The sequence below is a fragment of the Carcharodon carcharias genome, chromosome 17, assembly GCF_017639515.1.
Source record: "Carcharodon carcharias isolate sCarCar2 chromosome 17, sCarCar2.pri, whole genome shotgun sequence".
NCBI lineage: Eukaryota > Metazoa > Chordata > Chondrichthyes > Lamniformes > Lamnidae > Carcharodon > Carcharodon carcharias.
The window spans coordinates 30,874,986-30,889,114 of NC_054483.1; the positions used below are offsets into that span (position 1 = coordinate 30,874,986).

The following is a 14,129-nucleotide window of genomic DNA, read 5'->3' on the forward strand; positions in this document are numbered from 1 at the left end:
TCTTGCAACCTGTTTTAAAGAAGAAGTTTTGTTTATAATAAATCTATCATTCTCAGTTGATGGAAAGAACCCTCATTAAAGTCTCTTATTCTGGATCAAACAGGAGCAAAGGTAAATAAATGGCCATTTTGATGAGTAAATTCAACATTTACACCAATGGTGCGGCCTGTGGAGTACTGAGGCTAGATAAACTGTGCACTCCTCCTATCCTAGTCATAGCAACATGATAGAATTTCACGCCCACTTTGAAGAGAAGTGTGCTTCTAAGACTAGTGCAAATAAAGGTAAAGGTAACTATAAGAGTATGGAGGCAGAACTGGGAAACTAGTTTAGAAGGTAGGACAGTAGAAATGCAACGGCAGACTTTTAATAAGATAGTTAATAACATTCAGCAAAGATTTATCTCAGTGAGAAAGAAAGACTCTCTTTGAGAAGGTTGAATCATCTGTGACTAAATAAGGAAGTTAAGGATAGTATCAAATTTAAAGAAAAATCTACAAATCTGCAAAGATTAGTGGTAGGTCAGAAGATTGGACAGATTTTAAGAACCAGCAAAGGATGACAAAAAAAATTGAAAAGGGAGAAAGTGGAGAATGAGAGAAAGCTAGCTCGTAGAAATTCTTACTATATGTTTTTAATATTACAAGTACTTAAATAGGAATTGAGTAACTAAAGTTCGTGTTGGTTCTCCAGAGACAGTCTGGGGAATTGATAATGAAAAGCAAGAAAATGGCAGAGGTGCTAAACAGGTATTTTGTGTCTGTGTTTACTGTAGAAGGCAGAAAAAAACTTCTCAAACATACTTGAAAATCAAGAGGTGAAAGAGGAAGTTAAAACAATCATCATCACCAGGGTAAAGGTGCTGGAAAAACTATTGGACCGAAAAGCTGCAGGACCAGATGGCCTGCATCCCAGAGTCATAAAAGAAGCGGCTGCGGAAAGTAGAGGCCTTGGTTATAATCTTCCAAAATTCCTTAGACTCTGATATTTTCCAGTGGATTTGAAAACTGCAAATGTAACCTCTTTATTCAAGGAAGGAGAGAGACAGAAAGCAGGAGACTGTAGGCTAATTAGCCTAACATCTGTCAAAGTGAAATTGCTTGAATCCATTATTAAGGATGCTACAGCAGGATACTTAAATAGTCATAATGGGATCTGGCAGAGTCAACATCATTTTATATAAGGGCAACCATGTTTAACCAATTTATTACCTTTTTTTAAGGAAGTAAGGATAAAGGGGGACTTATAGAGATGGTGTACTTGGATTTCCAGAAAGCATTTGACAAGCTGTCATACCAAAGGGTGCTTCACAAGATAAGAGCACCTGGTGTAGGAGGTGGCTTACTTGCATGGATAAAGGATTGGTTAGCTAACAGGAAGCAAGGAGGAGGGATAAATGGGTCTTTGTCGGTTTGGCAAGCTGTAACTATTGGAGTGCCACAGGGATCAGTTCTGGGGCCTCAAATATTTAGAACCTACCTCAATGCCTTGGATGAAGGGACCGAATGTATGGCAGCTAAATTTGCCAATGACATCAAGATAGGTAGCAGAGTTGTCAAGATGAGATAGAGAGGATCTGCAAATAGGTAGGTTAACTAAGTGGGAAAACATTGGCAGATGGAGTATAATGTGGGAAAATGTGAACGTATTCAGTTTGGCAGACAGAATAAAAAAGCAGTATACTATTTAAATGGAGAGAGATTGCAGAACTCTGTGGTACAGAGGGATCTAGGTGTCCTGGTACATGAATCTCAAAAAGTTAGTTTGCAGGTACAGCAAGTGCTTAAGAAAGTAAATGGAATGTTGGCATTTATTGCAAGAGGAATGGAATATAAAAGTAGGGAAGTTTTACTACAGCTGTGCATGACCTTAGTGAGACCACATCTGGAGTAGTGTACAATTTTAATCTTCTTATTTGAAACGGATATAGTCGCATTAGAAGCAGTTCAGAGAAGGTTCATTCAGCTCATTCCTGGGATGAAGGTGTTAACTTATAAAGAATGATTGAACAGATTGTACCCATTTGAGTTTAGAAGAATGAGCGATGATCTTACTGAAATATATAAGATCCTGAGGGGATTTGATAGCATGGTAACTAGGAGGTTGTTTCCTCTGTTGGGGAGGCGAGAACTAGAGGACACAGTTTAAGAATAAGAGGTGTCCCTTTTAAGACTGAGATGAGGAGAATTTTTTTTCTCTGAGGATGGTCAGTCTTTGGAATTCCCTTCCCCAGAAAATAGCGGACAATGGGTCATTGAATTTATTTAAAGCTGTTAGATTTTTGATAGACGAGGGAGTCAAGTGTTATGGGGGGGGCAGACAGGAAGATGGAGTTGAGACCACAATCAGATCAGCCATGATCTTATCGAATAATAGAACAGGCTCGAAGGGCTGAATGGCCTACTCCAGCTCTATTCCTGTCACCATCAAGCTGTTGAATTGTCATAAAATCCCAACTGATTCACGAATCTCCTTTAGGGAAGGAAACTTGTATTATCTGCTCCAGCTATATGTGATTCCAGTTCCACAATGCGGTGAGGAGATTATGCACTGTAGAACAGTCTGGATAAGAGACTTTCTGTCTGAGGTCAGAGAATCCACCCAAATGGGCTAGTGTAGTAGATCCATTATTTTTATATCTCAGGTTCACAGGATAGTCAGTTTCACAATTTAACATCTCATCTAAAAAAAGGGCACCCCTACAATGCAGCACTCCCTCCTTACTGCACTGAGAGCATCAGTCTGAGTTATGAATCCAAGTCTTTGAGTGAGACTTGAATCCATGATGACCTTCTGTCTTAGAGGAGAGAATGCTAATCGGTGAGCCATGGCTGACGGTCATCCAAGTGTAACAGTTATGCTTCTATTGGTTTAATTTCTGGGTTTTGTTTGAGCTTGTAGGACCTGGCTGTGCAGGTCAACCTGACTCCAGAGCAACACCATAAGGCTTTAGGAAAACTGCTTAACAACCTTAAGAAAAATACCTTTGTCCAGGAGGAGCTGGCACACTGGGGGCTCGTCATAGATGAAGATATTTATAAGGTGGGTGTTTGTACTTTGCCTTGTAGGGAAGCAGCTTCCCAATCTGAGACCTTGGGCTGGGAGGGATATGCTGCAACAATGTTGCAGTGTTACAGGCTGGGTACATCCCTCAGGTGGAGAAGGAAACCCCTCTCCTGAGGTGTTCAGGCAGAGCCGAGCAGGTCCATCGAGTTCCATTTTGTTATCCTGCATAGCAGCTGGCTGTGGAATTGCCAGTTCTCCCTGGGATGAGTTTAGTGTTTACCACAGAAAACTGGGGAATAGAGAGTCAGCCATCAACATCCACCATCTGTGTCCGGCTTTCTTAGTGGAGCGGGCAACAAGTCTGCCCAACTTGCCCCTCTTGGTTTAGAATGGTGCATGCTATGGAAAGTTTCAAGAAAGAAAGACTTGCTTTCATACATTTCTTGTCACAACCTCCGGAGGTCCCAAAGCATTTTATAGCCAATGAAGTACTTTTGCAGTGTAGTCATTTTTTGTATATAGAAAACATGGCAGACAATTTTACCATAACCTGATCCCACAAACAGCAATTGACGAGTGGCCCATAAATATTGGTAAGAAGACCAGGGCTAACTTCCCTGCTCTTCTTCAAAATAACATCCACCTGAGAGGGCAGATGGGTAACTGTTTAACTTCTCATCCACAAGACAGCAACTCTGACAGTACAGCACTCCCTCAGTACTGACAATGGAGCACCAGTCTCTACAGTGAGCCTTGAGCCCACTACATGACCTGGAGATGCAATTGCTACCCACTGAGCCACAGCTGACACCTTTCAAGGAAGAAGGCAAGAAAACACGAGAAGGGACTCAAACTTGTCTTTAAAATGGGAGAGAGAAAGGATGAATATTTATTGAGAATGAACCATCAGTTAGTTCCACAGCATTGCTTAAGAAAGTATACCTTCAGATAACAAGTCTGACTGGATTATTTACATTTTTTTTCATTTGCCTTTTCTCCCTCTTGGCTGTTTCCTCTTTGATAGACGGAAGGAAGAATCTTACCTCCTGAAAAGATCATCGTACGATACAAGTCGTTTCCAAGTGGGGCTGATGTTAACTGGTCAAGAGAGGTTGTGCGAGAGAAAGTGATATCAGCGGTAAGCGCTCAGGAGGAAAAATGCAGCTGTGTTCAGTTATACACCTGGATTGAACTCTGTTTCGTAGCAGTATCCCAGACTTAAGCCAAGATTTATTGATGTATTCAATTTCGTTATCAAATACATAGAATTTAGAGCCTGGAAATAGGCAGTTCAGCCCTCCCAGTCCTTGTTGATACCATGCATGCAGTTACTTCAAGTCACATTTCTGAATCACAGAATCCGTTCACTCCTTTCCTTCACCCAGCTATCCAGTGTAATATGTGACCTAGCTTCTGACTCAACCACTGGCCCTAAAATGCTATCGTGTGTAGAATTCCTGAGCACAGATTAAGGCCCACAAGCTTTTAATGCACTAATGACAAGTTTCTGGCCTCAATTTTGATCAGTGTCATGTATTTAGTGCTTAAAAACTTGCATCTCTTAGTCTTCAGAATGAAAAGGTATGAATGCTGAGAGTGAGCTGCAAGATCATCTAATCTGAACCACCTGTACTTTTTTTTTTACATTGGTTTCAGTGCTATTAGATATGATTTTAAATTGGTTTAACATTGGACTTGCCCATTCACTTAACCCAGTTTTGAGAGCATGAAAATGTGAAATGTGGAATAAAAATAATGCTTGGGCTTGCGGGGTGGAGAGTGCAAGATGGCAGAGCATATTTTTAAAAAACCTGCATTCAGACAGTGCCTTTCACAAGCTCACGATGACCCACAGTGCTTTGCAGCCAATGAAGTATTTTTGAAGTGCAGCCTCTGTTAAAATATAGGACAGGTGGCAGCCAGGTTGCGCATAGCAATCTCCCACAGGCACCCGTGTGATAATTACCAGATGATATCTTTTTTAGAAGTTGCCTGAGGGAGTGCCATGGAATTTTATACATACGCTTGAAAGGCCACATAGGGCCTTAGTTTAACATCACATCTGAAAGATGGCACCTGTGATAGACCAGCACTGAAATATTGGCCTAGATTTTGTGCTCAAGTCTCTGGAGCGGGACTTGAACCCACAACCTTGTGCAAAAGCCGAATGAGTTTTCTTTCTAGAATGCTTGTGCTGAATATTTGCTTTCTTGCTTTGAGCATAGGCACCATTACACTGCTGGGCTCTCTTTTACACCAAGCAAAGTGCAACACATGCCAAGGATCTGATCAGCTTCATGTCGAAGGTGGCAGAGCCCATTGGAATGACCTTCCAACAGCCTGCATACATCGAGCTGAAGGATGATCGTACCCAGACCTATATCCGAACTCTGCAGTCACACTTGGAGAGCAATGTAAGTTGCAGGTTATTCTTTGCACTTATATGTCTCAGCTGGAACCAATGTAATTTTTCAAGTCAAAACCTACTGATCTCAGTTGTGTATAATTGTATTAGATGTGTGCAACCATATAGGACAGTTTGCTGACTCCACTGTGGAGCTTGACACAGCTGTCTCAGAGTAGCCTGGATGCTTATTTGTGCTACATTACTGATTTAGCTCACATTTTATTAGTTCTTTAAGACATTGAAAAGACAGGCAGCTTCATGGAAGTATCGTCTTTCAGATCAGGCATTAAACCATAACTCTGTCTGCCCTTTCAGGTGGTCATAAAAGGTGCCATCCCAGGAGATTTCTTCAGTTTCCTCCCTGACATTTATGTCTCAATCTCCAAAACAGATTCAACAAGCATTTGACTCATTACTGTTTCTGATGTGTTGCCTTGATGAAATTGGCTGCCCTGTTTGCCTCCAGAGCAGTAATTCTAGTAATTGCAGTAAATTAATGTCTTTGGGATGTCCTGAGGATGTGAAATGCACAAGCGACTGCAAGTTCTTTCTTTTCTCCTATCAATGGATTCTTAGAAATAGCAAGCTATTCCATGAAAGGTACAGGTGAACACAAATTGGGGCTGAGTAGAAGAAGCTGAACTTTATATCTCCCTTGCTGTTAGTGGAGATGGCACTGCTCACTGATGAAGCTGGCTGTGGAAGATGGGTTTTATTGTCCAGTCACTGCTGACTCTCATCGAGCACAAAAGATTATTAAAGGTGGAACAAATCAATTGATGTTGTCACAGTGAAATTCCGTATCAGTTTGAGATTTAAATATGTTACACTTGTGTTTTGTGTTCACAGGGTTTGGTTAAGATTGTGGTGTGTTTAGTGACTGGCAACCGTGACGACTTGTACCATGCCATTAAGAAACTCTGCTGTGTGCAATCTCCGGTCTCCTCACAGGTAAGAGTTGACTGCATGGACAACAGGAAGAACCTGGTGGTAGAAATATCCTTAGCCACACACATCTTCTGAAGCCTTGTAATCCCAGTGCTACCATTGGACGACACTTGTCCATGGAACTGCAGTGCCTTAGAGACTAATGTTGGGCTGTTGCTCTTTAACATATTGATAAGAACAGGAGAGGTCATTCAGCCCCTTGAGCCTTTTCAATCAGATGACAGCTGATGTCTAATTCCACTTTATTTCCCTACCTTAGCATCATACCTCCTCGATTGAGTTGGAGGTGGAAATGGAAATTTGTGCCTCATATGAAAGTAGAAGTGACTATGAGGAACAAGGAACAGACTAATCAAACATCAAAGGATCTGGATAGACTGAGAGCCGGGTTGAGGAGGGGCAGAGATCATTTAACACAGTCAAATGCAAGTCACGCAGTTGAAAATGGATGACGAGCAGTGGCAACATAACCAGTTGGACGAGGCACTGGAAAGAGATTTTGATAATGATTGTTAATTATCTGATCTGCCTAAGTGCAAGTTCCAGTGCTCATTTGTCCAAGCCTCGAGGTTTTGCTTTTCCCTCTTCAGTTGTTGATAGGAGCCTTCTATTTTCAATTTCAATAAGCACTATGACTGGAGCAACGAATACATGAGATGGGTGACTACATGAGTGTTATCCTCCTTGTGTGCTTAAAAGAAACAAGTCCTCTTCTTGAAGGATCGTGTAAGCAACTGTTGTCCCTCGAAGTTCTAGCTCATCTACTATCACCACCGAAGATTCGCTGCTTCTGCCGTTGGCCATGGCCCTTCACTGTGAGCATGGAATCCTTACCTGGGCCTGGGGAAAACCCGCAAAAGGGCCAGAGAGCCTTCCAGGGTATCTTTGACAGGCTTGACAGTCCCAATGATTTTGTGCATAAAAAGTATATAATCTTGTTCACATTTAACAATCCCAAAGGGTGTCCCAAAGATGGGTAGTAAGAGTTTCTATGGATATTTAAATCTGCATCTACAAGATGCACTGCAGGAATTCACCAAGGCCCCTTTGACAGCACTTTCCAAACCCATGACCTCTACCATCTAGAAGGACAAGGGCAGCAGATAGATGGGAACACCACCACCTAGAAGTTGCCCTCCAAGTCACTCACCATTCCTGACTTGGAAATATATCACCATTCCTTCACTATTGCTGGGACAAAATCCTGGAACTCCCTTCCTATCAACACTGTGAGTGTACCTATACCACATGGACTGCAGCGGTTAAAGAAGGCAGCTCACCACCACCTTCTCAAGGGCAACTAGGGATAGGCAATAAATGCTGGCCCAGCAATTGATGTCCACATCCTGTGAATGAATAAAAAAGAGTTAACAAACTGAGTGTTGGTCCTATAGAGAGTGCATCTGGAGAATTGAGAATAGAAAGTAGGGAGATGGCAGATGAATTAAACAGATATTTAGCTTCGATATTCACTATAGAGGACACAAGTAACACCCCAGAAATAGCTGTAAATCAGGAAATGGAAGGGAGGGAGGAATTCAGGAAAATTGCAATCACCAGGTAAGTGATATTAAGCAAATTGTTGGGGCTGCAAGCTGACAAATCCCCAGGTCAAGATGGACTTCACCCTAAGATCTTGAAAGGAGTGGCTGGTGAGGTAGTTGATTTTAATTTTCCAATATTCCTTAGATTCGGGCAAGGTTCTATTAAATTGGAAAATAGCAAATGTAACTCCTTCATTCAAAAAGAGAGGGACACAGAAAGCAGGAAACCATAGGCCAGTCAGCTTAACATCTGTCATAGAGAAAATGTTCGAATCTATTATTAAAGATGTTGTAGCAGGGCACTTAGAAAAATTCAAGGCAATCAGGCAGAGTCAACATGGTTTTGTAAAAGGGAAATCATGTTTAACCAATTTATTAGAGTTCTTTGAAGGAGTCACATGTGCTGTGGATAAGCAGGAACCAGTGGATGTGCTTCACTTAGATTTCCAGAAGGCATTTGATAAGGTGCCACATCAAAAGTTATTGCAGAAATTAAAAGCTTGTGGTGGGGTAACATATTCACTTGTATAAAAGATTGGCCAGCTAACAGGAAGCAGAGAGTTGGCATAAATGGTTCTTTTTCTGGTTGGCAGGATGTGATGAGTGGTGTGCCACAGGGATCAGTGCTGGGGCCTCAACTTCTTACAATTTATATAAATGACTTGGATGCATGGATCGAAGGAATGGTTGCTAAATTTGCTGATGAGACAAAGATAGGTAGGAAACTAAATTATGAAGAGGATGTAAGGAGGCTACAAAGTGACATGTATAGGTTAAGTGAGTTGGCAAAGATCTGGTAAATGGAGTATAATGTGGGAAAATGTGAAATTGTTCATTTTGGCAGGAAGAATAAAAAAGGAACTTATTGTCTAAATGGTGAGAGATTGCAGAGCTCTGAGATTCGGAGGGATCCTGGTGTCCTAGTGCATGAATCACAAAAGGTTAGTATGCAGGTACAGCAGGTAATTAGGAAAGCTAATAGAATGTTATCATTTATTGTGAGGGGAATTGATTACAAAAGTAGGGAGGTTGTACAGAGCATTGGTGAGACCACATCTGGAATATTGTGTACAGTACTGGTCTCCTTATTTAAAGAAGATGTAAAAACATTAGAAGCAGTTCAGAGAAGATTTACTAGACCAATACAGGAATGTGTTTTATGAGGAAAAGGCTGGACAGGCTTGTGTCCACTGGAATTTAGAAGAGTAAGAGATAACTTAATCAAAACCTTTAAGATCCTGAGGGGTCTTGACAGGGTGGATGTGGAGAGGATGTTTCCTCTTGTGGGAGAATCTAGAACTAGGGGGTCACTGTTTTAAAAATAAGGGGTTGCTCATTTAAGACAGAGGTAAGGAGAATTTTTTTTTTCTAAGGATAGTTAGTCTATGGAACTCTCTTCCTCAAAAGGCCGTGAAAGCAGAGTCTTTGAATAATTTTAAGGCAGAACTGGATAGATTCTTGATTATCAAGGAGATGAAAGATTATCTGGGGTAGGCAGGAATGTGGGGTTGAGGTTACATTCAGATCAGCCATGATCTTAATGGATGGCGGAGCAGGCTCGAGGGGCCAAATGACCTACTCCTGCTCCTAATTTGTATGTTCTGTCCCAGAGGCCTCCCCTCTCCCAGAAGGGGTCTTACCTCTGCCGTGGCAAATATCCATGCCTTAGGCTCAGACTATTGCCATGGAGAGAGAGTCAGTAGTTGGAATATGTAGCTTGGAGCAGGGCCAAAAACAATGGCTTCAGTCTTGCCAATATTTAATTGGAGAAAATTTCCCCTGCTCATCCATTACTGGAGTTGGATAAGCAGTCTGATAACTTAGCAACAGTGGAAGATTCAACAGAGGTGGTGAGGTAGGCTTGTGTCGTCAGCGCCCAATTGAAAACTAAAGCAGTGCTTTCGCACTGCATGTAAGTCAGAACTAGGAAGCATCCAAGGATAGATTCTTAGAAGTCACCAAAGGTGATGGTGGGGGCAGGAAGAGAAGCTATTGCAAGTGATTCTCTGGCTACAATGAGATAACTAAAAATAGAATCAGGCAAGAGTACCCCACCCTGCTGGACAACAATGGAGAGATTTTGGAGGAGGATGGTGTGGTCAATCATGTCAAATGCTGCAGGCAGGTCAAGAAGAGAAAGCAGACGGACACAAAGTATGTCATTTGTAACTTGAATCAGAGCTGTTTCGACACTAAAGCGGGTTGGAAACCTGATGGAGGGATTCAAACATAGAGTTCTGGGAAAGATGGGCACGGCGTTGGAGAGAAGGAAATTTGGAGATGAGGCAGTAGTTTGGAGGGATGTAGGGACAAGAGTTGGTTTTTTTCTAGAGAATGATGATGGCAGATGTAAAGGATAGAGGGACAACACCTGAAGAGAGAGAAATCATTAGAAAGACAGGCTAACATAGTGGCCAGGAGGGGGAAGTTAGACAGTCAGCAATTTAGTGGAATCAGGGGAACAGGAGGCGCATCTTGCAGATCAGAAGAGTTCAAAGAGGCCATGAGGGGAGATATGAGAGAAAATTTTAAGTTCAGGGCAGTGGGGAGATTTAAAGTAAGTTTAGCCCGGCGGGCTAGTGGAAGGGAGGAACGCTGTCCAGGCAGCTGAAAGAATGGTCTCAATCTTAGTGACAAAAGAAATCCATGAGCTCCTCACACTTAATGTTGAAGATGAGGACAGAATACAAAGGGAAGAGAGGTTTAAGAAGACGGTTTGCAGTACAGAAAAGAAACCGGGGATTATTTTTGCATTCCAGAGTGATTCTAGGATAATGAGCAGTTTCATTAATTTTATGAATCTTTTTCTCAGATCCTCTACTCCGATTTAGTTTCTTACCTGCCAGGGAATACATGACAATGTCAACTGAGGCAAAATCCGCCTGTAATTTTCATGCATGCTGTGTTCCTCCTTCCCACTCTGACCTCTCTTTCCTCAAACACAACACCGTTTCAGTGAAATTCAATGCAAGCTCGAGAAGCAGCACTTCATCTTTCAGTTGGGCACATCACAGCCTTACAAAGTCAACACTGAATTCAACAACTTCAGATCGTGGCCACCATTGACATTTTTTCAGATGAACGCTGGTAATGATAATGGTCATAATAACCCAACTGTTGTTTTTCTACTTATCCCATTATCACCCCGTTTTGGTTTGCGCCATCATCATTTTAATTTAATCCATCTTGCCTTCTGTTTCGTCGTGTGTTTGGGGTCTAGATGGGGATCTTCGGGGTTTGTCTACCTTCCCTAAGGAAGCTACTCAAAACTAGTTTGTTAAAACCGATGCAGACACGATGGGCCGAATGGCTGCCTTCTGTGCTGTTAAGATCCTGTGATTCTGCAATTATTATTTATTTTCAGCTCTCTTTACACCCTGGGAATTCAGCAGGAGTTTGGACCTCTCCTCCCTCCAGATCTCTATTATTTGGTCATGTGTAATTCCATCATAGTTGCATCAGCATCAGGTGCTTCTGCTGTTAACACTTCACTCTACACCTTTCGCCTGATCACAGACCTTCACTTTTGTTCTTTGCTTCCCCAGCCCTTTTCCCTGGCTCTTTACTTGCTTAAAAATCAATCTCACCTCTCCCAGCTCTGAAGAAAAGTCCTTAAGGCAAAACATTAATTCTGTTTCATTGTCCACAGACACTGCCTGACCTGCTGACCTGTATTTTCTGTTTTTATTAGCAATTTGCAGCATCCACAGTATTTTGTTTTTGTCTGCCTGCATTGTCTTTGCACTTTTTATATCATCTGCCAAATGTTTATAGAATCCTTGGGCAAATTAATTTGACCCAATCAGTTCTTGGACTCGTTCTTGGGGTTAAAGAAAACCAGAGCTAGGGACAGTGAAAGGATCAAGTGGGATAATTAGGGATTAATCAATTCAAAATAGTTAAAGGGATTTGGACTTGTTGGACGCCCTGGTTGTAATGGGTTAGTGAGAATCAGGAGGCAGGGGAATGCATACCTGTAACTCTTTCGAGTACAAACCCATTTCCATCTGTTTCAGGTGAAGTTACATTGTTTCATAGTTTGCCATTGTGAGATTTGAACTCTTGATCTTGGGGTTACAAACCCAGTACCATAACCACTTGGCTATTTAGGCCAAGCTATGCATACCTGTAGGGAGCCTGCCTGACATTCCATTCAATTAACCGAATGGATATTCAGAGATTTCTCTGTTTGGTTTTCATCTTTATCCTGTGTCTACATAATGCAGTACTGAACATGACAGGAACATGCAGTCTACACTGTAATTCTTACAAGGGGTTGTCATGGCATCGATATATTGATTAGTAATGTGGCGCTGATTTTGATCCTGCTAGGTGATTAATGTGAGGACAGTCTCTCAGACTGCTCGGATGAGAAGCATCTGCCAAAAGATCCTACTACAGATCAACTGCAAACTGGGCGGAGAGCTGTGGGGTGTGGACATACCGCTGGTGAGTGCACAGCTTGGCTCCAAGCTCATTCATTGCATATATTTAGATACAAGTGGTTTCAGCTTCACACACGAGCAGCAAGTATCAGCTAGGTTCAGTCAGTAGCACTCTCACCTCTGAGTTTAAAGGTTGTGGGATCAAGGCACCGTTCTGAGACAAGAACAGATAGATGATCAAGGCTGAGGCTTCAGTGCAGTCCTCAGGGAGTGCTGCACTTGCAGTATCAGAGGCGTTGTTTTTCGAATGAAACGTAAAACCAAGGCCCCCACCTGTCCATTCACTTTCAGCTGGATGTAAAACATTCCTCAGCACTATTTCAAAGAACAGGAGGGAGTTCTCACCAGTGCCCTGGGGCCAGGTATTACTCCCTGTTGCACTATCTGCTTACATTTCTGCTTTGGGCTCGGCACCTTCGAGGAAACTCTTCGTATGAGTTGCCCTGAGGCTTTATTTGTAACATGTAGATTCCACAGTAATAGTCAAATGCTAAAACATGTACAAAACAGTTATTATACAAGAGCTTCTACAAAAACACATCATCCACTTAGTATAATAGTGCTTTATTGCAGTGTATAGTTTTTTTTTTCAGCAACAAGCTGTGTCTGCAAACTGAAGAGATTGTTAGTTACTAAACCTGAGTGGCACCAGAAGATGTTCCACCTTGACTGCAGCTGTCAGCTCTTTATCCTGGGAACATAGACACTGACTAAGCTGCTCTCTGCCTCTCTGTTTAAGGCCTGAAACTACAGTCTAGGTGGCACTTGCTAATTAAATCAGAGGCAAGTTACAGAAACATCTCAGGTGTGAAGAAGTGTTGTCACCTTATCACTGAACTTATTCCTTTCACGTATGTGTGTCCTTGTATATTTTATGTATGCAGCAGATCCTATTTTCACAATTGAGCTTCAGGAACAAATTGCAACTTGAAACTCATTTAGTCAATAACTAAACCATGACGTTTGCACAAGACATTCCCCCCATGAAGGGAATGCCAGTCTGTTGCTTGCCCCTTGACACAGTGGCACTGAGCTAGTTCCCACGAAGATGTCCCACATCCCTTACACCCCCATGAGATTTGCACTCACGTTCTTTAGAAGTTTAGTCACTAGTGTGAAATCCAAAATGTAGCAGCTAACTTATACATAGCAAGATCCCATAAACTGTAAGAGATAATTGTTAGATCATTAGTTGTAGTTTTATTGGTCGAGGGATGAATATTGGCTCCAAGGCACCAGGGAGAACTCCCCTTCTTTTTGAATAGTGCCACGAACATCCACCTGAGAGGGCAAAAGGGACTTCTGTATTAATGTCTCACTTGAAAGGTGGCATTTATGATAGAGTAGCACTATCTCAGTACAGCACTGGGAATGTCTCCCTGTATTCTCTGCTCAAATCTCCACTGTGGGACTCGAATCCACAATGTTCTATCTCATGTGGGAGCTAAGGCTGACAGTTTTGATTCTTTTCTCCCTAAGATGGAAAAGAGAAGGTTCAGAGGAGATTTGATAGAGGTGTCCAAAGTAATAAGAGGTCTAGGCATAGTAAAAAGGGCAAAACTCTTCCCACCGATGGAAGGAGGGAGAATGAGGGACACAGATTTAAGGTAATTGCAAAAGTAGAATGCTGACATGAAATAGTTTTTGATGCAGCCAGCGGTTAAGATCTGCCTGAGAATGTGGTGGAGGCAGATTCAACAAAGGTGTTCAGAAGGAAATTGGGCTGTTAACTGAAAAGAATGAATGTGCAGTGTTGCGGGGAGAAGGCGGAAGAACAAA

General features: G+C 42.1%; 1 protein-coding gene across 1 annotated transcript in view; it reads left to right on the forward strand.

Annotated features, from left to right (window-relative positions):
* The window catches only part of piwil2 (piwi-like RNA-mediated gene silencing 2), a 54,276-nt gene that overhangs the window by 24,398 nt on the left and 15,749 nt on the right, over positions 1-14,129 (forward strand). Inside the window, exons 9-12 of the mRNA XM_041209776.1 lie at positions 4,031-4,144; positions 5,232-5,420; positions 6,263-6,364; positions 12,238-12,354. Coding sequence (XP_041065710.1) covers positions 4,031-4,144; positions 5,232-5,420; positions 6,263-6,364; positions 12,238-12,354 — 522 coding nt within the window. The remainder of the gene's footprint in view (positions 1-4,030; positions 4,145-5,231; positions 5,421-6,262; positions 6,365-12,237; positions 12,355-14,129) is intronic.